The 23,718-nt window shown below is 31.0% G+C and overlaps 1 protein-coding gene and 1 pseudogene across 4 annotated transcripts; one reads left to right on the top strand and one right to left on the bottom strand.

Moving 5' to 3' along the window:
• Positions 1–3,001: 3,001 nt before the first annotated feature.
• LOC128133559 (uncharacterized) lies at positions 3,002–3,882 on the bottom strand (annotated as a pseudogene).
• Positions 3,883–9,472: 5,590 nt separating this feature from the next.
• On the top strand, positions 9,473–17,840 carry LOC111900808 (probable CoA ligase CCL8). 4 transcript variants are annotated; one of them, XR_008231744.1, is made up of 18 exons: positions 9,473–9,889; positions 10,354–10,508; positions 10,610–10,771; positions 11,014–11,173; positions 11,248–11,336; positions 11,447–11,517; positions 11,613–11,664; positions 11,810–11,917; positions 12,172–12,270; positions 12,385–12,477; positions 12,864–12,941; positions 13,048–13,234; positions 13,345–13,418; positions 14,344–14,523; positions 14,962–15,015; positions 15,106–15,183; positions 15,889–17,373; positions 17,454–17,840. XR_008231744.1 is itself a non-coding variant. In XM_052770508.1 (17 exons), the coding sequence occupies exons 1-16, from the start codon at positions 9,757–9,759 to the stop codon at positions 15,151–15,153; spliced, it is 1,743 nt and encodes a 580-aa protein (XP_052626468.1). In that variant the 5' UTR covers positions 9,473–9,756; the 3' UTR covers positions 15,154–15,183; positions 15,428–15,771. The 4 variants fall into 4 exon arrangements, 2 of the variants coding, with proteins under 2 accessions (XP_052626468.1, XP_052626467.1); XR_008231743.1 differs by having other exon boundaries at positions 15,841–17,373; XM_052770508.1 differs by lacking the exons at positions 15,889–17,373; positions 17,454–17,840 and adding an exon at positions 15,428–15,771.
• Positions 17,841–23,718: the final 5,878 nt, after the last annotated feature.

Here is a 23,718-nt window from a genome sequence, read left to right as displayed (position 1 = left end):
CTTCATGATATTAGAGATTTCAAGTTCTAAATTATTACAATCGCCATTATGACTCAACTAATCATATTTGTTTACTTCATTTTTTTTCTAGATATGAATTATTAGGAACATGAAAAAAAACTATTGGTTTGGGGTCTATGGTAAGCCTGCCATGACTATAAAGTTGTTTGTTACTATTTCATCCTACAAGAGATGGTTTTATATGTTAAAAAGTGTTAATTTTTTTTTTTGCTTTTTGTGAAATATAACCTCTTAAACATATGATCCATTTACCATGGTACCCTCGTAATAAAAGTACTAGATTTAAAAAGAATGTTTGTGTTGGTTTCAGCTGCAAGAAGAACATATGTTGCTGCTATTTTCGGACTTGCATTAGGTGGAGGATTGGAGGTTGTTGTATGTTTAACTTTTTTTCCTTTTTTTTAGTTTTTAGTTTTTTCTTAATGATTTTTGTAAAGTTTTTTAATTTTACTTTCAGGCTTGGTATGCTAGAGTCGCTGCTTCTACTGTAGTTGAGTGTTATTCATGGATTTGGAGGTATAATTGCAAGTTTGCAACATTTTTATTTTTTTTGCTAAATTTGAAACTAACACTATCATTTTGTTTGTTATAAACCTTTAATTACAACTACTCATTTTTAATAAGTATTTATTTGAAGATTGAATGTGACACGGGAGCATTTGTAATGAAGATAAACCATCACATGACATGAAATACATTGCCATTTGGTGCATTTTCCATATTTTGGTGGTAACTGCAATAAATAGCAACATACTTTGAATTTTCACATTTTTTTCCTTCTGTTTTTTGCATTCTCTTTTGATTTTTTTTCTCCAAAAACCTAACTAGGTTGCGATTAGGAATATTTTTCTACTTTTAGGACTAAAATTCCCTAAATAACAATGTACTTTGAATTTAGACCTATTTTTTCCTATTCTTTACATTACCATTTGGTGACTTTTCTATTTTTAGGTTATAAATGAAGTAAATAGCATTGTACTTTCAATTTGTAGGGTTTTCCTGTTTTTTTGACGTTTTTTCCCTATTTTTGTGATTTCTTTTGATTTTTTTTCCAAAAACCTACCCACAATGCTATTAGGTCCTTAAGGGTAACTTTAAATATGCAGTGGTCATAATTAAATTAATAATATGTTGAATTTGATTCGAGTAGAAATTGATTGGTGGTGCTTTCCATATTATTAAAGCTAGGTTTGAAACTCGTGTATTACACGCGTTAACTAATTAAAAAAATCTAAATATCAAAATGTAAACATTAAGTATTTTTAAAACAAAATTTTAGAATAAGAAAGGAAGAAACAAATTTATTAGAATTTAGTATTATATTTATTACATTTAATACTTTACATATATAATTATAAATATTATGCGGCTTTTTAATTTTAAAATTTGAAAAAAAAGCCTACAAATTAACATGCAGATATTATTTATTTAAAAAAAATACAACAAAATGACAAGTGTCAAAGCTCATAAGAGATTGACATGTAGAAAAATAGATCTTTATTTATTAGAGTAAACTAGGTGTAAGAACCGTTTATTACATGAGTTTTATTTAAAAAAATTAATATAGATTGTTAAGAATTACATGTTTTTTAGTAATAATTTTACATAAATACAAAAAATCTATAATGAATAAATTAACTATTTCAATAAATAAACAAATAAAATAAAAAGCTACATATTTATAAAAGATGATGACAATAATGATGTAGACATTAAACATTAATTAATAATTTTTGGCACTTTGTAGATATTTGGTTGGTTGATCATTAGAAATAATTTTTGAACTTTGAAAAAATGATCATAAATTGATTTTTTTTTTTGTCTTTTGTCATTGAGAAACACATCGAATCCAAACAAATAAGGGTGGTTAAAACTCAATTGAATATGCTAACCTTTAGATCTATACTTAAATAGAGACAACCAATAGAACATCATAGGTAAGAATCTTACCTTGGTAGCAAGTTCCAAATGGATACTTTTATTTTTAGAGTCTACAATAGGGTATGCAGCAAAATCATAGCACATCAAAGTCGGGAAATCAAATTCTAATGCAATTTAGAGCTAAAAGGGTATTATGGTAATTTTTTTAAAAATACGCATTTGTAGGAATAGTTCATGTTTAACCAAAATATATATAAAAAGTAAAATGAAAGTACATTCATTAATCAACTTCATCTTTCAGTTACACATAAAATAATAAAAAAAAGTCACAATAAGATTATGTTAAGAGTTTATTTGAAAACTAAAACTAAATTATGGCAATGTACTTAAAAAGTACAATGCTTAAATAAGAATAGTAGTTGAAATGAGTTATAGTTGTAAGAGCAAAAAACAAAGTTTCAGAGGGCAATCAAGTTAGACAAAAGAAGTAACAACAAACAACCAACAATGTTACTTAGGATAATCTTGCGAAAAAGGACCGAAATGTCCTTTATCCAAAATAAAGACGAAAATAACCTTTTCTTTTCTTTTTAACCCACCATTTGCACATATCACATTTTGGTAAAAGTAAAAACTTCATAATTTGCTAATAATATGATTATTATTAAGTAGTTTTGGACCAAGGGTTACATGTTGATTTTTTAGTTAGAATTAGTTTTCTGAGCAAGGGCAAAACAGTCACATTTGTTGCAACTTTTTTTACAGCACATAGTCACACAGCAAAAACATTGTACTTTCCTTTGTAAAAAAATTTAAAAATCATATTTTTATAAAGTACAATGCTATTTTTCTGCATAGTTTCTAAAGTTTTATTGTTAAATTTCATTTTTCTATAAAAGGAACAAAATGCACTTTCTCTATAATATGACACTGTCTACTATTCCAGAAAATGTAACACATATAACAGCACAGTTGAACAGAAACACACATAACAATTATTTTTATTTTTAAGTATATTGCTATAATGGTTTCGAGTTTGAATCCCAAGGTTGAAAGGAAGGACTTAGGATGGAATAACTGCCAAGCAAATCAATTAAATTTATCTGAAATAGTGAAACTTTGGATCTGCTAGACATTTTCCTGTTAGAATATTGTTGATATTGATCCATCCTGCTGTTGCACCATTCATAAAAATATTATTTTGTTGATTATTAAAGAGAGTAATGAATATGTGAAATAGTGTAGTAATTTATTTACCATTTCCTTCTGTTAAAGGATCATCAGAATCAGCTTTACAATATGAAATAATAAGATCCTGATCACTTGTGATGTATATATTGTTGGTGTTGCAATCTGGATGCCATAATAAATGATCTTCAAATGATGTCACAAGCTCCCCACGAAAATTCCAAACAACAACTGTTCTGTTTCTAAATGTCAAGAACAACTGATTCTCATATAGAAAGATGAATGCTGATGGTGTCATGAATTATGTTCTACTCACTTCTGTTAACTCAGAATTACGTACCTAAATAAATACATAAACAGTGGTGTCAAGATCTTTCAAATGTTTTATACACAAATAGGTAAAAAGAATAGATTCTTACATCAAGAATCTGAAGATTTTCATTCTCTGGTTTCACAAGAAGCTTTTCGTTAAACTGTTCGATGAAATCCACCTTTCTATTTCTATGAAGGAGATGATTGAAGGTTTTCAAAACAGTTCCATCTTCAACTCCAAAACAGTTCGATGAAACCCTAATTAACAGATCAACGATTAAAGTTTACATCTAATTGGATTTGCTCGAGAATAAGGAAATTAATGGAGACGAAAAACAACGATGATTACCATAAAAATGGGGGTTTAAAACAACATCCTTCAACCGAAAGATCAGCAATGCTCGGATCTGCGCTCAGCCTCGTCGGAATCTCAAAAATTGAAGCTTTTGGAGTTGTAATCTCCTGGAAGAGATCAATCATGATCTGTTCTGGTTGTTGCTTAGCAATAATTATTTTACAAAAATTCGGCTTCTCCTTCTTAGTCCTCTGGTTATAGTGAGAAACGGGGGAGATAAAGAATAAAGAAGGAAGTAATATACTAATTTGTATTGATGATATATATCCGATTTAAGGAGATTTGGGTTATATCTTCTAGGAGATTACAACTCCACAGATTTAAAAGGAGAAAAAACAGGAGAAGATATAAGTAAAATGGAGGAATTTGTTTCCATTTTAAACGCAAAACTCGTTCCTAATAATCCTTAAACGTGAGTTGAATCGACCAATGGGTATTTTCAGAAATTCACTTAATAATTTAAGCGGGAAAACACGATTTAGGGGGCTGGGAGAGTGACACGTGGACATATTCTACTTATTTATTAGGATACGAGATATTTTTTACATTGCTATTTGGTGACTTTTCTGTTTTTAGGTTATAAATGAAGTAAATAGCACTGTACTTTCAACTTATAGGTTTTTCCTGTTTTTTTGACATTTTTTTCCTATTTTTGTGATTTCTTTTGATATTTTTTTTTTCAAAAACCTACCTACATTGCTGTTAGGTCCTTAAGGGTAACTTTAAATATGCAGTGGTCATAATTAAATTAATAATATGTTGAATTTGATTCGACTAGAAATTGATTGGTGGTGCTTTCCATATTATTAAAGCTAGGTTTGAGACTCGTGTATTACACGAGTTAACTAATTAAAAAAAAATCTAAATATCAAAATGTAAACATTAAGTATTTTTAAAACAAAATTTTAGAATAAGAAAGGAAGAAACATATTTATTGCAATTTAGTATTATATTTATTACATTTAATACTTTACATATATAATTATAAATATTATGCGACTTTTTAATTTTAAAATTTAAAAAAAGCCTAGAAATTAACATGTGGATATTATTTATTTCAAAAAAATATAACAAAATGACAAGTGTCAAAACTCATAAGAGATTGACATGTGGCAAAAATAGATCTTTATTTGTTAGAGTAATATTTTTTACATTGCCATTTGGTGACTTTTCTATTTTTAGGTTATAAATGAAGTAAATAGCACTGTACTTTCAACTTATAGATTTTTCCTGTTCTTTTGACATTTTTTCCCTATTTTTGTGATTTCTTTTGATTTTTTTTTCCAAAAACCTACCTACATTGCTATTAGGTCCTTAAGGGTAACTTTAAATATGCAGTGGTCATAATTAAATTAATAATATGTTAATTTGATTCGAGTAGAAATTGATTGGTGGTGTTTTCCATATTATTAAAACTAGGTTTGAGACTCGTGTATTACACGAGTTAACTAATTAAAAAGAAATATAAATATCAAAATGTAAACATTAAGTATTTTTAAAATAAAATTTTAGAATAAGAAAGGAAGAAACATATTTATTGCAATTTAGTATTATATTTATTACATTTAATACTTTACATATATAATTATAAATATTATGTGGCTTTTTAATTTTAAAATTTGAAAAAAAAGCCTAGAAATTAACATGTGGATATTATTTATTTCAAAAAAATACAAAAAAATGACAAGTGTCAAAACTCATAAGAGATTGACATGTGACAAAATAAATCTTTATTTATTAGAGTAAATATGAATATTATAATTAAAATATGTAACATCTGAGATTTCGTTACCAGTTTGGGATGGATTGTTTTTAATACTATTATTATATATTTGGATTTTGTCGTTTCAAAGTAAAAGATTCTGAAAAATAAGATTTTTTTATCTTTCTAAATGCCGAATAATCAAATATTTTTGTGTTTTTTTTTTCTTTTAATTGGTAAGTCATGTGATTTTGTGTGCCTCTAGGACAAGTATCAGTGTCACCACTACTATTACCCCTGTATCAAATTACCATATGAAATTACTAGAAAGACTGTTAAGGAGGTACCCATCCTTTATAAATTTCTTATAGTATATGTTTACCTTAATTTTCTTTGAATGGTAGAAAAAGGCTACTTCATTACTATTTTGCCTAAGAAACAAAAACATACTTACCCGTGATGATATAAAGATTTAAGTTGGTTGTTATTCTAGCTAAAAAATAAAGTATGTTTCAGTTTCCTATAATGGTAGAAAAATGGAAGTTGGTTTTGTCTAAAAGATAAACTATGTTGCCTATAATGGTAGGAAGATGTAAGTAGGTTGCTATTGTGCAACTTGAGAAGCATTTATTTTGGTTTCTACTTTTGTTAATAAGTGTTTTGACTTTTGATTTTTGTTTAAAGATTATGTAGGAGTGGAATGTGAAGCTCCATGAAAGAAGAGTTCCGGAAGCAAGCTAATTCAATAGCTGAGTATCGTGCAAAACCAGGATGTTCTTCTTAAACTTAAGGCGAGTCATAGTCACACCCACCCATTTTGATTCTTAAATTGAACAAGACTTTATTCCGTTGGAATGAATAAAAAATACTTGTTTGCTTGAAGGAATGTGATTCCAGCTATTTTTCTTTTAACATTTTTTTAAAACATAAACAAACAGGAAAAAATTACTAAAGTTGCTGACACCCAATCAAACCTTGATCAAATTGAGTAACTATGATTTTTTATTTTACTTCTAGACAATGATTAGGTTTAAGCTATGACATGAATGTGTAGGCCTCCATGTTAGATGTTTGCTCAAGAGGTCACTAATTCAAATTAAATAAGAATAAAATTTTGGCGGCTTTAACATCATTATACTCGGAGCCAATTAGCCCAGCCACAACCAAAATGTTCAACATATGATTATTTTTATTCTACTTATTTGTGTTGTGTTGGTGCTTTTTTGGCTTATGGATCACTAAACAGGTAATGTTCTTTGTTATTTTACCTCTTTATATTCAACTCTATTCAATTCAATAAATAATGTATTACATTAAAAATATAATAATCGTTTAGGATGATGAAGAAGCCAAATATGGTGAGCATTGTACTTATGATGAAGATTCATACTCCGACACATTGTTTCTTTATATTTATTTCATAAGAGTTTAAATTAGGACTCATCATCTATTCTATTCTTCCATTATGTATGAATTGAATTTCTTTATGCAACCGATAAAAAACAAAAATGACATTTGTTGCAGTTTACAAGGAATATGATTGATTTTTTCCCCAAACCTTAAATCCCAATGCTTGAAATCTTAAAAGATGATATCCTTGTGGATGCTTGAAAGTTAGGACTAAAGTTTTCTGAATTTCGAATTAACTGTAGGCTTCCAACCCTCATAAAACAGGGAACCTTCACTAGTTCCTAAAAAATGTTTTATTTTTGATGATGACGTTGATACAATTTTTTTTCCTGAAATTTTTAATAGGTGTACTATATAAGAAAGCAAAGATGAATTTAATTAGTTAGCTTCAAAATCCAACTTGAAGTAATGACTTGAGGCTACTCATACGAAAAAATATTTTTAGGTGTTTTTGAATCATACATACTTATAAAGCTAGCATTTTTTCTTGAATCTCATGCATTTGAAACCCCATTCTTTTTTCCTTTCACCACATTCATTTGAAACTCCCATGACTTTTCAATTTATTTATAATAATAATTATAATTTGGTAATTAGGTTAAATAAATATCAAATCTAAAGTGTATTCATATATAAACTAAATTTCAATATTAAAATAATATCTTTAATTCTACTTATAAAACTATGTTTTTTTTTTTTAACTTTTAACATATTATACTTAATTTATTAGTTTTAATATATTGTTGGATGTAAACCATTATCATTTTAAAGGTATAATTTTTGAACAATTTGTCTAAAATACTTAAAATATTAATTAAAATATAACATTATAGGCTCAACTTAAATATAAATTTTATTTAACTTAAACAACCCAAAGATTATTTTATAAATAGTTAAAAGTGATAAATTGTAGTGTCTTTCTAATAATGATTGTAAGTTGGTTAATAAGGTTAAATAAATATCAAACCTAAAGTGTAATCATAAATAGACTAAATTTCAATTTTAAAATAATATCTTTACTTCTATTTATAAAGTTATGTCTTTAAATTTCAACATATTATAATTAATTTATTAGATTTAAAATGTTGTTGCATGTAAACCATTATCAGTTTAAAGCTACAATCTTTGAACAATTTGAACAAAATGCTTAAATTGTTAATTTAAATATAACATTACAGTGTCAACTTAAATATAAATTTCAGTTCCACTAAAAAACAAAATAATATTTTGTAAATAGTTAAAAGTGATAAGTTATAGTGATAAATGCAAAAACTAAATTGTAATATCAGTTTAACTAAAATATTTCCTAAATATATTTATATAATCGTTAAAAAATTTCAAATAAGTAGCTTAAAATAACTTATAATAACAATAGTTAAAAATAACTCTATATAAATGATTATATTGTTACCTTTAAAATCAAAAAAATAATGTTTGATGTTTTAAATAATTATAATGATATAAATTAAAACATTAAACAAATAAATTTTAAAAAATTAGTTAAAAATAACAACTATAAATTATATTAAACCATATATAATATTTAATTTTATTGATGTATAACTCACGAGTATAAGTCATTCAAACGATTGAGATTATGACGTTATAATAGATTTATATATTATCATATAATTCAAAATAATCAATATACTATATCAAATTAATATACGAATTATTATATCAAATTTAACAACAACGTTAGTGTTATATTTTAAAAAATATATATTTGTAAAGACTTCAACTATGTAGGTGTTTCTGCGCATTACAATGTCAACTCAAATATAAATTTCAGTTTCATTTAAAAAAACTAAAGAATATTTTGTAAATAGTTAAAAGTGATAAATTATAGTGATAAAAGCAAAAACTAAATTGTAATCTCAATTTAACTAAAATATTTCTTAAATATATTTTTATAATCGTTAAAAGTTTCCAAATAAGTAATTTAAATTAACTTACAATAACAACAGTTAAAAACAACTCTATATAAATGATTATATTGTTAACTTTAAAATAAAAAAAAACAATGTTTGATGTTTTAAATAATTATAATGATAGAAATTAAAACATTAAGCAAATAAAATTTAAAAAAACTAATTAACAATAAAAACAACTATAAATAACATCAAATCATATGTTATATTTAATTTCATTCATGTGTAACTCGTGGGTAGAAGTCATTCAAGCGATTGAGATTATGAAGTTATAATAAATGTATATATTATCATATAATTCAAAATAATCAATATATTATATCAATTTAGTATATACAAATTATTATATCAAATTTAACAACGACGTTACTGTCATATTTAAAAAATCATATATTTGTAAAGACCTCAACTATATAGGTGTTTCTGTGCAACGCGCGGGCATTCGCCTAGTTTCTAATACGTGTAACATTAAAAAATTTTCTGCAAACATAAATTTGACTTTTACTTCTAGCTACTTACTGGTTTCTATTCAAAACCTAAAAAAAAAAAAAAAAAAAGGTGAGTTTAGGTTTTCAATTTTCATTGCGTAACGCTCCTTCATTTGACCCTACCTAGAACTAATTCCCTCCATCTTTGCTAATCCTGCTAAAACCCTATGATGTTAGAAGTTCAAAATCCATACAGATGTGTTCACCAAATTAAAGTGAAGGGCGAGGCAAAAGGCTAAGATCAGTGATCAGATGCCCTTCGCGCTCGAAATTAGCGTATGCTCCTACGTAATCTATTTTATCTAATCTTCCCTTCAACACGAAACATTTGTCTCTTCCCTGTGATGTCGATGGATGAAAGAAACGTGGACAAACATCTTTGGTAATTCAATAATTTATTGATTTTCACGACTTTTGCCAGTTGGTGTACGCCATAAATATATATAGTGCCCTTCACCGAAAATAGCGATGAACAGATGCTCTCCATTTATTACCATTCTTCATAATAACTTCAACAAGAAAGTCTTCTTCTTCAACTACTTCCTTACCCACTACAATCCTCCTTTCATTTCTAGCTTCCATCAGTCTCGTCGATTTTCTGGTAAGTTGATCGATGCTTTTCCAACTTGATTTTCAATAATCGCTTGTACTGTCTTTCCCTTTTTCCCCTTCCCGTTTCTTATATGATTCTGTGGTTCTTGTACGTGTAATCACTTCAAGTTTTAGGTTTTTTTGGAATCGGTAAATGTTACGTTTGTAATTGTACTCCAACTGTTCGTCAAAATGCTTGGTTCTATGGAATTCAATTATGCGTCTTTCGAAATTGTACATGCATTCCGATAGTTACGACTACTGAATTGAATGTCATTAGGGATCATCCTAATTGTTTAATTTTTAACAACTGATAGATATATGAATGATCGTTTTTGCCGTACTTGTTTGAATGATCGCATTAATGGAGTCTTATAGATACAATCCGAACTTATAATCATCCCCTCTTTGAGTATAATGTAAAATCATCATCATGATAACATTTTTAGTTAATCTTGGTGCAATTACATATAGCTTCAGGTTGTAGAACATCCATGGAGGTTGTGAAAGAGATTGCTAATCATGGAAGTATTGCTCTGAAAGCCGATGACAAGAGTTATGCCTACAACCATTTAGTTTCTTCTGCTTCAAAAATATCCCTTTTGTTATCCAATCATGACCAAAAACTCGTGAGTACAAAATACTAAAATAGTATTGCAATTTGCAGTATATAATTTCTCATGAGACATGAAAATGACCAAAATCTTTTATCTTGAAATCACTTTTGCAGGATAATAATAAGAGTCTAAATGGTGCTAGAATAGGTGTTGTGGCTAAACCTTGTGCTGAGTTTGTTGCTGGAGTACTTGCAATATGGTTAAATGGAGGTGTAGCTGTTCCACTTGCACTCAGCTACCCTGAAGCTGAGTTGTTACATGTCATGACTGACTCGGTTTGCTCTCAAAACAACCTTAAACTTTTCTACTTTCCTATGTTTTTTATTTGGAAGAAACTGCTTTGTATTTGGATGATATTGCTAAAATTGCTTTAATAGGAAGAAATGAAATTCAATAAAATGACTCTTTTCTCCTTATTCAATTAACATACCCTTTTCTTTAATGTGGTTTCTGTGGCTTTTGTAAGATAAAATTTTATTCTCCCAATAATACAACATTGTTTATTTGACTTTTGAAGGATGTGTCCATGATTTTGAGTACTGAAGATCACAGTGAGCTTATGCAAAAAGTTGCAGCTAAAACTGCTGCTCAATTTTCTCTAATACCAGATGTTCCTATCATGACTTCACAAACAGTAGATAATCAAAAAGAGATTGTATTTGCAAATAACATAAAAGGTATTTATCCATCTTCTTTAACATATATATAATTTCATATACAATAATAATATAAAATTGTCTTATTCATACAGATGATGATCCAGCATTGATTTTGTATACTAGTGGAACAACTGGGAAACCTAAAGGAGTTGTTCATACACACAGTAGCATTTTAGCACAGGTAATTTACTGTTTTGAAAGAAAATACTTTAAAAACCAAACTTGTGAAAGATTCATATATTTTGGAAAAAAAAACATGTTTATGATCTTCTAATTGCTGCATAATTTCAGGTGAAAACATTATCAACAGCTTGGGAATACACATCAAGTGATCGTTTTCTACATTGTCTTCCATTACACCATATCCTTAAATAAACATTAAAATATTACTTTCAAGTCCTTATTTCTTCCAAAAATGTTTCACGTTTCTTGTTGATTCTTAATTCAAATCTGTACACGTTCATGGGCTCTTCAACGCACTATTTGCTCCTCTTTATGCGGGGTCCATGGTAATCAAACACTTTTATGAAATTTGCAATTAAGTAAAATAAATTATTTATCATCACCAATTATAAATTTATATATATATATATATATATATATATATATATATATATATATATATATATATATATATATTTATGTTTTTTTTAGGTTGAATTTATGCCAAAGTTTAGTGTGAGTGGTATTTGGAAAAGATGGCGTGAATCTTATCCAAAAGAAGGAGCTAAGCTTGATGATGCAATTACTGTATTTACAGGGGTATGCCATTTCTTTTTTAATATTTAAAACAATGTGGAAAAAGATGTTTTTTTTTTCTTCCACTTTTATCTTTCTCATTTATGTTGCATATACAAAATATATTTTGCGTATGCAAGTTATAATTAAGAAAACCAAACAAAAATATGTTTTTTAACTTTCGTATCATATAATGGCTAAAATTATTTACCAATTTTGTCCTTGTCCTTATAATATCTGATTTTTTTATTTTTATTTTTTTTATATTTTTATTTTAGGTTCCAACCATGTACACAAGGCTGATACAAGGCTATGATGCAATGGATCCAGACTTACAAGCTGCTTCTGCAACAGCTGGAAGCCAACTGCGTCTAATGGTGATTATATTTTTTCAAAAACATAAAGATATAATAATATAACCTTTTTTTTTTTTTAATTAATTGGATTTTGATATTAAAAATTATAAATTAATTAACATTTTTAATTTCCAGATGTGTGGCTCCTCAGCTCTACCCCTACCCGTAATGCAAAGGTGGGAGACCATCACAGGACATCGATTATTAGAAAGATATGGCATGACAGAGGTATTATTATTATTTATTTATTTATTTATTACAAGTCACCTCAAAATAGATTCTGTTTTTTGATAATTACAAAAATAGCCATCGTATGATGTGGCATTTAACCAATTGACCACTTTTTATTACGAATAGCAAAAGTGATGCTACAAATTGAGATATTGCTTTATAAAATGGTCCCACCAATTTCACAATATTTCGGAATTTCACAAAATAAAAGCTTTTATAACCCTTTTTACATCTTTTTGCTCCTTTTGTCTGTAAAAAGTAACTCCAATTGCAAAATTGTTAGACGAATTGCAAAATATGAACAGTTTCGCAATTTTATTTTATCGGTAGTAAATTTGTTAAGGGTAATTTCTGTAATTATCCCTTCGTTGTTGCCCTTTTAGTTTGTGATGGCAATTTCAAATCCGTTAAAAGGAATGCGAAAAGGAGGCACTGTAGGCAAACCCTTTCCAGGAGTCGAGGTTAGCAAAATTAACAAAAATCTAGAACTATATGTTATTTGTTATACAAATTAAAAAAAAAATATACAAATTTATAATTCGGGATTATAATTGTTGTAATAAATAGGTCAAGATTCTTACAGAAGATAATGTTAATGATGGGGTTGGTGAGCTTTGTGTGAAAAGCCCTTCGTTGTTTAAGGAATACTGGAAACGTCCAGAAGTAACAAAGGAATCATTTATAGAAGGTGGCTTTTTTAAAACTGGTGATGCTGTTAGAGTTGATGAAGATGGATATTATGTCATTTTAGGACGTAAGCTTTTTTTTTTTTAAAAATGTTTTCCATTTTCATTTCCATTGTGTTTTTGGTTATTTATGAGCGTGTATTTTGAGTTTTTGACACGTTTTATATCCTCAAATTAGGTACTAATGCTGATATAATGAAGGTTGGTGGATACAAGTTGTCAGCATTAGAAATTGAAGCAATTCTTTTAGAAGTAAGTTTTCTCAAAGTGCTGTTTTTTTTTTTTTTACTTAATGGACTAATAAACCTTCTAAATGAGACTAAATGACCATTTTACCCTTATATTTGAAAAAAAAAACAAATTATTTTATATATATTAGAGGCAATTGACCTTAGGAATATTATAGTCTTTGGGTTTCAGACTTTGGACACAAGACTTTCCTATGTTGGTAGGTTTGGTCCCTGTGTGGAAAATAAATTACAAAAACTGTCCCTGTAATTTACAGAAAAGGTCCATGTGCAGTTTCTTTTAACAGAAATGGTCCATGTGTGTAAAGACTTTCCTATGTCGGCAGTTTTGGTCCTTGTGTAGAAAATAAATTAAAAAAACTATCAATATAATTTACAGAAAAAGTCCATGTGCAGTTTTTTTTTTTACAGAAATGGTCCATGTGTTCAAAAAAATTACAGTATACTCTTTGGGTTCGAGACTTTGGCCATAGAATTTTGTATGTTGCCAGGTTTGGTCCCTATGTAGAAAATAAATTACAAAAAATGTCCATGTATTTTACAGAAAAGGTCCCCATGCAGTTTTTTTTAACAGAAACAGTCCATGTGTTCAAAAAATTACAAAAATGGTCCCTGCCTAATAGAAAGCTTACAGATTAATATCTAGTTTCTTAATATTCATCATCTTAACTTGAGAGGAGGTGAGAATAAAAAAGAAGGGAAAATGGGTAAAGAGTTATTGTCTTAATACATTAAGCTAGGCTTTTTTAGCTCAACCCATTAACCCATTCAGTTCAGATTAAGCTATAAGAAGAAACAACAATGTATTGTTTTCTAGCAAGCTATATATGGATGTTTTCTTTTGACTTAGCGTAGAAAAAAACAACTTAATACAGAAAATCAAGGAAATTTACGAATTTGCCCTCATTTAATATGACTTGATTGTACAGCATCCAGCTATTTCAGAATGTTGTGTGTTGGGGTTACCGGATAATACTTATGGAGAAGCAGTGACTGCAATAATTGTGCCAGATATGGAGATAAAGAAAGCCCGTGAAAAAGACTTGAAGCCTGCAATATCTTTGGATGAACTCTCTTCATGGGCTAAACAGAAGCTTGCTCCATACAAGGTATCCTTATTCCCTCCATAATCATTGCTAAGAAATTTGTACTTTCATTTATTTGATGTTTAATCCTTAAAAAACCCAATATACAGGGTCTTTTATGTAATTAATCCATGTTTTCTTGTTCGTAACACTGTACACTTTCTATTTCTTTTCCTAGTAGGAAATTACACTTTGAAAAATCTACCAAGTTATAGTAGTGAAATTTGTTATGCATTTTTATGACATTTCTCTAATTTGGTAGAGTTTTTAAATTATTATTTTTGTAATAGACAAATCAATGAAGTACGTTGTTATTTCTCTCATTTAACCCTTGCTAAAAAATGCAAAACCTGATTGCTTAAATTGGTTAAAAAAATGTAACTTCATTGCAATTATAAATTACTAACCCAACTATAAAAAATTACTGTTTACTGATGTTGTTTTCCCATTTATTATCTTCAGCTACCAACCCGATTATTCTTATGGGAATCACTGCCTCGTAATGCCATGGGGAAGGTAAAATCCTAAGACCATATTTGCTTGCATTTATAAGGATTTAAAACTTAAAACATAAAACTTAATCAATCATTGTGTGTATTCTTTTAGGTGAACAAAAAGGAATTGAAGAAGACACTCGCTGCTGAAGAACAATAAACCAGTTTCACCATATGCAAAATATGCAATGTAATGTTTCTAGTCTTATGTTGTTGCTTGCAAATTTGGTGATTTTGTTCGTGGTAGAATATTACTTTATTGCTAGTTGTAACAAGTCTTCTAGGAGTAATGTGGTTTTTATATTGGAAATGGCATTAGTATTTTGGTTTATGAAAATGAGGTTGTATTCTTGTAGAGAACTTTTGAGGATAAATTCGGTAGAGATTACTGAGTGTTTTGTGTGGTTGCATTGTTTATGGACCTTTTGGTGTAGGCCTCATGGTATGATTGACTCAAGCCATTTAATGTTGGACTGCATGTTGGTTGATTGTTCAAAGTCTTGATTTGAATATATTTCGTTGGTGACGTATTGGCGATAATTGACATGGATAAAGCACTCCAAAAGAGTTTTCTTAGGTTTTTTTTTTCTTATATGAATCAACTGTGTTGAGATGACTAGAGATAGCAATATGACTTACAATCCCCAACTTCTTGCCCCTATCCCCTACAAGTGGATTTGTTATTGTTAGAATAGTTATATTTATATGTCATAATTTATGAAAAACTCCAACTTTTATTTTTTGAATAGTGCATTTACTAAATTACCATTTTATTAAATTAATTGTGAATTAATTTGGAGTGTGTGATGTTGGTGATTTAAATGTTATCTAACATGTTTTAGTGTAGTTATTAATATTAATAGACTGAATTCTATTTCACTCACTGATGTTGGAGGTGAGGGATGCACACTAAGAGCGATTCATATGAGCTTGAGATATTGGGGTCCGGGGACAGAGCCCCTTGGCGGGGTCTATGGGCAACGCCTCTAGCGAGGTCCAATGGGCAGAGCCTCTGGCTTGGGGCAACACCCCAAAACATAAACAAATTTTTATATCGGGTATGACTGCAGCCATGCATATTCCCGTCAAAACTCACTTGATGACACCATGATGATGTATGTGTTGGTTATGTCTGATACCTACCTATTTTGGCGCCAAATTTGCATGCAATCATCAATAACTATATTTCCCTCTTGTATAAGAACATGTTTTTTGTTCCAGAAAAAGGGTTACAAACATATACTTGAAATATGTTCATTAATATTTTTTCTCTCTCTCAAGAACACATCAAGCAATGTACTATATCTTTACCAATCCGAATTAGGCCTGTAATTTGGATTGGTTCATTCTTGGATTATCCCACTTCTGAATTTGTGTACCCAGGTAAAAAGGATGAATTATATATCTCAGAAAGTGTTTGAAAACACGATCCTTGAATCTATCAAAGTTTGTATTTATTGTTATTTCTGATTCCCTAAAATATAACATTTGAAATCTGTAATTTCTGTAAAGGGATAACAATGGCAGAATCTGTCAGGAACATGAGTTCTAAGTTTGGTAAACTTGATAAGTTTGAATGAAACGAATTTCGTCGTTGGCAGAAAAAGATGCACTTTCCCCTTACCACTTTGAAGGTTGTACATGTTTTGAGTACTCTTGCACCAGAAGCCCAAGAGAATGAAACGCTAGAACACACCAGAAAACATTGCAAATGGGAAAATGATGATTACATATATTGTGGGCACATTCTGAATGGTATGTCTGACTCTCTTTGACATCTATCAAAATCATGAATCTGCAACGAATATATGGGATGCACTTGAATCCAAATACATGGTTAAGGATGCTTCAAGTAAGAAGTTTCTTGTTAGTAATTTCAATAATTACAAATTGGTGGATTCATGGCCTGTCATGGAACAATACAATTAACTCATAAGGATTCCGGGACAATTTGAACAACATAAGATGCAAATGGATGAATGCATTTCCGTTTCAAGTGTCATTAACAAATTGCCCCCATCATGGAAAGACTTTAAGCACACTTTGAAACACCAAAAGGAAGAGTTGTCTCTGGTACAACTTGGTAGTCACTTAAGAATTGAAGAGGGTATTCAAGCTCAAGAAAGTGAAAAGGGAAAAGAAAAGGAAGTTCCTGGATGTTCAGTGAACATGGTAGAAAATGACAAACATTAGAAAAATAACAAAGGAAAAAGGAAGAAGAAAGATGACCATCACAAAGGTTCAAATAAGAAAGAAAAACTTGTGTGTTGGAATTGCAACAAACCTGGTCAAATGAAACGAGATTTTCATTTGAAGAAGAACAAAAATGGTGCAAGCACTTCTAGATAAGGATCTAATGATCAAGGTCCTAAACCACAAGGTCAAAATTTTATTTCTGAAATTACTACTATTGTTGTTATCTATCATGTAACACTTATTTTTGAATCATTCTATGTTCAGGATGATGATCATGCATGGTGGATAGACTCGGGGGCGACGAGTCATGTGTGTAAAGATCGCTCTTGGTTCAAGGATTATGAAGTAGTTAATGATGGATTGGTGATGTACATAGGGGACCATAATAAAGCACCTCTTGTGTGTCTTTATGTTTTAGTTCTAAAAAAAGTCTTCTTCTTAAGAATGTTATTCATGTTCCTAAGATTAGAAAGAACTTGGTTTCTGGTGGTGTAATTAATAGATGTGGATATAAACAAGTCTATGAATCTGATACGTTTGTATTAGCTAAATGTGGTACAGTTGTTGGGTTTGGTTATTATTGTAATGGAATGTTTAGGTTGAATGTAAACAATAAAGTTGCAGATTTTATATACATGGCTTGTTCTAGTATTGATTCTTCTTCTTTATGGCATGCTTGTTTAGGACATATATATTATAAAAGAATGTTTAAAATGTCTAAAATTGGATTAATACCATCTTTTGATGTTAACATAGAAAAATGTAAAACTTATATCTTAACTAAGATAACTAGACAACCTTTTCCTAATGTTAAAAGGGATTTTGTTATGCTTGAATTAATTCATAGTGATCTATGTGATTTGCATTCAACTCCATCCTTAGGAAATAAGAAATATATAGTTACTTTTACAGATTATTATTCTCATTTTTTCTATGTATATTGTTTACATTCCAAGGACAAAGCTCTTGATGAATTCCAATTTTTTTAAAAATGAAGTTGAATTGCAACAAAATGATTTAATCAAAAGATTTCACACAAATCGAGGTGGAGAGTATTATGATCCTAGTTATTTCCAATCTGTTGAAATTATACCTGAAATAACTGCTCCATATACTCCTCAACTAAATGAGATTTCTGAAAGGAAAACTATATTTCTAAAGGAAATGGTGAACTCTATGTTGTTTGAGTGATGGTTTCTAGGGAGAAACTGTAACGTCCGCGTTTCTCGCTTGGAATTAATAAGATGATGTAATAGTTAGGGTCAACAATTGTAAATTATTTGATATAATAAAGGCAAATTATTTGAGTATTATGTGATTATTTGTAGTATACGTGCTTACGATAATTCAATAAAATAAGAACAAAATACGCGTCTAAAATAGAATAATAATTAGGCAAAATACCCTTGAGGAAAGTTGAAATAGTCGTGATAAGTATTTCGGAGATATAAGGAACACTCAAATCAGACTTATAACGAAGAAGTTATGGTCTGTCAAAGTTTCGCAATTCGACCCGATTCGGCAACGCGCATCGTAAAAAGTAAATTTATGTTAGGTTACATTTTAGCCTTAGTGACCTAACCAAAATTCATAGTAGTTGTTAAATCAAGAGCGCACATATAGAGAACTTCCAAATTTGAGTTCAATCGAGGAAGTTATGATTCTTCTAAGATTCAACGTAACAATAGACAACTCAAATATCGAATTTTAGATCGGTCGATTGTTAGCCTAAACAATCTAAACAAGAGTTAAAGATCTCGTTAATAAGAACCCAACGATACAAAGACAGTCGAAAACGGACGTCGGATGAAAAAGTTACGCATTTTATACGAGCTTTAACAATTAAAGCTTATGTGAAATAAAAAAAGTCAAAATTAGTCAACGAAGTCTAAATGAAAGTTGTAGATCCCGTCGATATCTACGTGTGAATATAAAGAATGTTGAAAAAGGAGTTCGTATGAAGATGTTATGCAATTTTGAAGTTTGAATTTCGTTGCACGCGTCTGCCTTCTAGAAGCCATTGTGTAGCACCAGCCAGATTTCGACACTAGACACCACACCCGGGCAAGCACATCGACCATGTACGCGGCACGTATGTAACAGCCCGGATTTCCAGGTATCTTTTATTCATATATTTTTGGTATTTTGTGAGGAGACTCGGCGAGCTGGAGCTCAGACTCGCCGAGTAGGATCGCGGTTCTGGACGCGGGTTCGCGCCTGGACTCTGCGAGTCCAAGGAATGGACTCGGCGAGTCTGCGCTGTTTAATGAAACCCTAATTTCCCGGTCCTAAGCCCTATTTAAAGGACCTTATGGCCCTTCATTGCAGCTACCTTGTCCTTGAGAGCACCTAATCAGCTGTGAGTTCTTGTGAGTGAGATAAGAGGCCATTATTCACCAATATTGTGTGTATTTGCAAGAAAAGAAGGGGGAAATCAAGCTAGGAGAGTTGGGGAGCTTGGATCTACTTCCATTTCGTCAGAGGAAACTTATTGAGGTATCATTCATAGCTTATTCTCGTATTTTTGTTGATATGGTCAAATCTAGGGTTTCTTCATGCCTTGTTTGCCTTGTATTTGGAGTGTGAGAGGTCCCATGGGGATATGGTACCTAGATCTGGACCTTAGTAGGTCCAGAGAGTCCCAAATGCCATGCTTTATGCCCTCCTTTTGGGTTTGGAAGCTAGGGTTGCCATCTTAGAGGTCATTTCTCCAAAAAGAGCCTTGTAGGTGTTGCATGGTAGCCAAGACTGTGACTTTACGTGATGAATGAGCTTAGGAGGGCCAGATCTATGAGTTGATGGAGCGGATCTGACCTCAGAAGCGAGATCGAGTTGATGCATGGCATGGACTCACCGAGTCTGAAGAACAGACTCGGCGAGTAGCATGAATATTGTCCTTAACCACTCAGTGAGTGGTCTTGCCGAGTTAAGGGTTGACTCAGTGAGTCAGGGAGAGTTGGAGAGGGTTGACAGGTGGACTGAGTCGAGCTGGAACTCGCCGAGTTGTTCTTGAGACTCGGCGGGTTGAGTCGTGGTGGCCCCACGATTCATGCCAGGTGGGACTCGTCGAGTTGGGGGTGTACTCGACGTGTCAGGAGGGGATCCCAGAGAGTCAGTGAACAAGTATAGACTCGCCGAGTCGCCATAGTGCACTCGCCGAGGCCGGTCAAAGTTGACCGTTGATTGTTGACTAGAGTTGACCAGTGTTGACTTGATAGGGGTAGTCAACCTTAGTGGTAAAAGTGTTAATTAGAGATACATGATGTTATAGGAGGATTATAGCTCGGAGGATCGAGCACGAGTGATTTCCGGGATTCACGAGTTATCGAGATATACGAGGTGAGTCTTCTCACTATACTTTACCTTGAGTAGGTAATCAGAGTTATGTGATAGAGTATTTGTATGCTATATGCCTGTTATGTGTTGTACTGCATTATTTCTATGTGATTTATGATGTGCATGTTTATAGAGTTGGAACCGGAAGGTTCCCAGAGTTAGAACCAGTGGGTTCACAGAGCAGGGTCTATGGACCCCCAGAGTTACAGCCTCGAGTGACTAATATGTGTTTTGTGTGGTATTTTGAGGAACTCACTAAGCTTTGTGCTTACAGTGTTAGTGTTGTTTGTTTCACGTACTAGTAATAACCGTGGGAAGGCGCCGGCTTGATCTGTACACACGCAGGGGATTTTATAATATGTGATCTTGGGATTTTGTATTATATGGATTGGAGTTTTAAACTTGATGTTTTATGAAAATTTAAATGAAAATGTTTTTATCTTATGCGAAAAAATTATTTTGAAATTCACGGTGTTACAACGTAAGGCCTTTTCACGACATGCATGCCCATATTCCAGCCTATAAATTGACGCCATAAGCTCATTCCTTTCCCACAACATTTTCTCTCACTCACTCACTCACTCACTCACTCACTCTCTCTCTCTCTCTCTCTCTCTCTCTCTCACGATTACTCTCGATTTGGTCCGAATTTTTCCTTAGTAGTTAGGATATTTTGGCAAGTCAGAAGTCCCTAGGATCCCAATGTCTAGTAGATGTCAGCCCAAAGTTCCGCCAGTATAATTTTCGGACTTTTGTCCAAAGAATCTACGTGGGTTAAATTACACTCTATTTATTCTAGTGTAGCTTATGTTTAAAATTAATACTCATTGTTATGAATTTATAAATAAGATTTTTTAGTAGTTCTAATGTCGAATTACTGATTGATCTACTTACAAGGATGATGTCTAGGCTGGATTTAGTGAGGTGTTTAAAGTGAGAATTCCAAACAGTATACTATGTATACCAAACAGACCCTACCTTCGATATGATCCTAGCTAGTTATCTGTTATCAGCTATAGATCAGTATAATTTGGAATTAGTGATGGGTCTAGGCTATCTTTATTCATAAGGAATATTAGTCTAAGACTTAGTGTTAATTGAACCTAGGTCACGTCAAAGGAAAAACCAAGTGCTCAAGTGAAGCATTGTCCGAGTTTCGAGTCTTCACTTTAGCAAGTGAGTGCATAGTTACTTTCATCTTACACATAGATATAAAGTATTTAAGATAATTACATGCTATATGTGCCTATTATCTCCTGATATCTATGCTAAATAAACGATTTTTATATATGTTTTACTTGATTTAAACTATATACGCATTTTTATACCTATAAAGATGTAAGATGATATAAAGGATGAGAGATGAAAGATGATATAGATGATGGGAAGCCTTGAATTTATAGATAAACCAGTCATCTAGGAAGTATAGATGACGGCCACAAACTATTCTAGACAGCCTAATGGAACGCTAGCAGGCTCACAACCTGTAGGTGTTTTTCAACTAAGTGTTCACCAGGTGTACTCCATCCCCCCATGGTTGCCTTATTGATATATATTGCTAAGGAATTCCCTAAGCAGTATTGTCTATCCTGAAGATGATTCCTTCGAATAGGTCCCCTGAATTAGATGCTTAAAGATAGAAAGTAAGGATAACGGAATGTGTAATCGGGTTGAATGTTTTGATGAAAATTTATAACAAAGAATACAATTATTGTGTTTTGAAAACCCTATGTGCTCACCAGCCCCCCAAGCCTAACCCACCCAGTTTCTTGTATTTCAGGTAGTGGCACGAAAACACAAGTGTGATGCTATGATGAGCGATTTATGGATGCTTATAGACCAGTAGTTTAGTTAAACTAGTGTAAGGCTTGTATTATTGAATTTATGCTTATGTATTGTATTAACGATGATATCCCAACATTTTTAATATAAATAAAATACATTTCTTCGGAAAATGATATCATTATCATATTTTTGGGAACAAATTCCGCAATATTATTCTTTAAAAAGGATACTCTAATTTTAAATAAGAATAAATAAATCGGTCTTTGCTGGCCGTGAAATTTGGGGATGTCACAGAAGCTATACTAACTGCATGTTATCTTTTAAATAGAGTTCCAAACAAAAGGAACAAGGTAACTTCTTATGAACTTTGGTACAAAAAGAAACCAAACTTAGGATATCTTAAAGTTTGGGGTTGTCGGTTTGTTGTGAGACTAACTGAACCAAAAATGAATACTTTGGGCGAAAGAGGTATTGATTGTATCTTTATTGGATATGATGAGCATTCCAAGGATTATAGGTTTTATGTTATAGATCGAACCTAATGCTTATGTTTCAGTTAACACTATTATAGAATCTGGAGATGCAATATTTGATAAAAACCGATTTTCATCCATACCTAGACCAAAGGACTTGGTTTCTAGTTCCAGTCGAACTACCAAGGAAGTTGTACCTGATTGAAATGAATCACCTGAGCTCAGAAGAAGCAAAAGACAAAGGAAAGCTAAATTACTTGGTAATGATTTTCAGCTTTACCTAGTTGAGGGTTCTAGAGATAAAATTACAAATCAATATTCATATTGTTTTAGTGTTGAAGAAGATCCTAAAACATTTGATGAATCAATGAAATATCAAGATGTTGTTTTCTGGAAAGAAGCAATAAATGACGAGGTTGATTCCATCATGGGGAATAATACTTGGGTCTTGTTTGATCTTCCTCTTGGATGCAAACCTTTGGGTTGCAAGTGGATACTTAAAAGGAAAATGAAAGTTGATGGATCAATTGATGGGTTTAAGGCTCGATTGTATATTCGAGGTTGTAGACAAAAACCTTGCATTGACTATTTTGACACTTATGCTCCAGTTGCTCATATATCTACCATTAGACTACTGATTGCCTTAGCAACAATTCATAATTTGGTGATTCAACAAATGGATGTTAAAACAATATTCTAAAATGGTGATTTAGAGGAAGAGGTATATATGAAACAACATGAAGGTTTTATTATGCATGGAAAAGAGCATAAGATGTGCAAGTTGGTTAAATCATTGTATCGACTTAAGCAAGCACCAAAATAGTGGCATCAAAAGTTTGATGATGTTGTCTTGTCACATGGTTTCAAGTTGAATCAATCAGACAAGTGTATGTATATCAAATTTGATGAGTCTCGTAAAGGAGTGTTCATATGCT

This window comes from Lactuca sativa, chromosome 4 (genome assembly GCF_002870075.4).
Source record: "Lactuca sativa cultivar Salinas chromosome 4, Lsat_Salinas_v11, whole genome shotgun sequence".
Taxonomy (NCBI): Eukaryota; Viridiplantae; Streptophyta; class Magnoliopsida; order Asterales; family Asteraceae; genus Lactuca; species Lactuca sativa.
This window is presented reverse-complemented; position numbering and strand designations above follow the sequence as displayed.

What these genes read in the sequence shown, in the direction of transcription:
- LOC111900808 (XM_052770508.1), top strand. Translation starts at nt 9,757, where the DNA reads ATGAACAGATGCTCTCCATTTATTACCATTCTTCATAATAACTTCAAC. An exon ending in CAATTACTGTATTTACAGGG is followed by an intron (nt 11,918 to 12,171) that starts GTATGCCATTTC and finishes TTTTTATTTTAG; the next exon opens with GTTCCAACCATGTACACAAG. An exon ending in AACCCTTTCCAGGAGTCGAG is followed by an intron (nt 12,942 to 13,047) that starts GTTAGCAAAATT and finishes TGTAATAAATAG; the next exon opens with GTCAAGATTCTTACAGAAGA.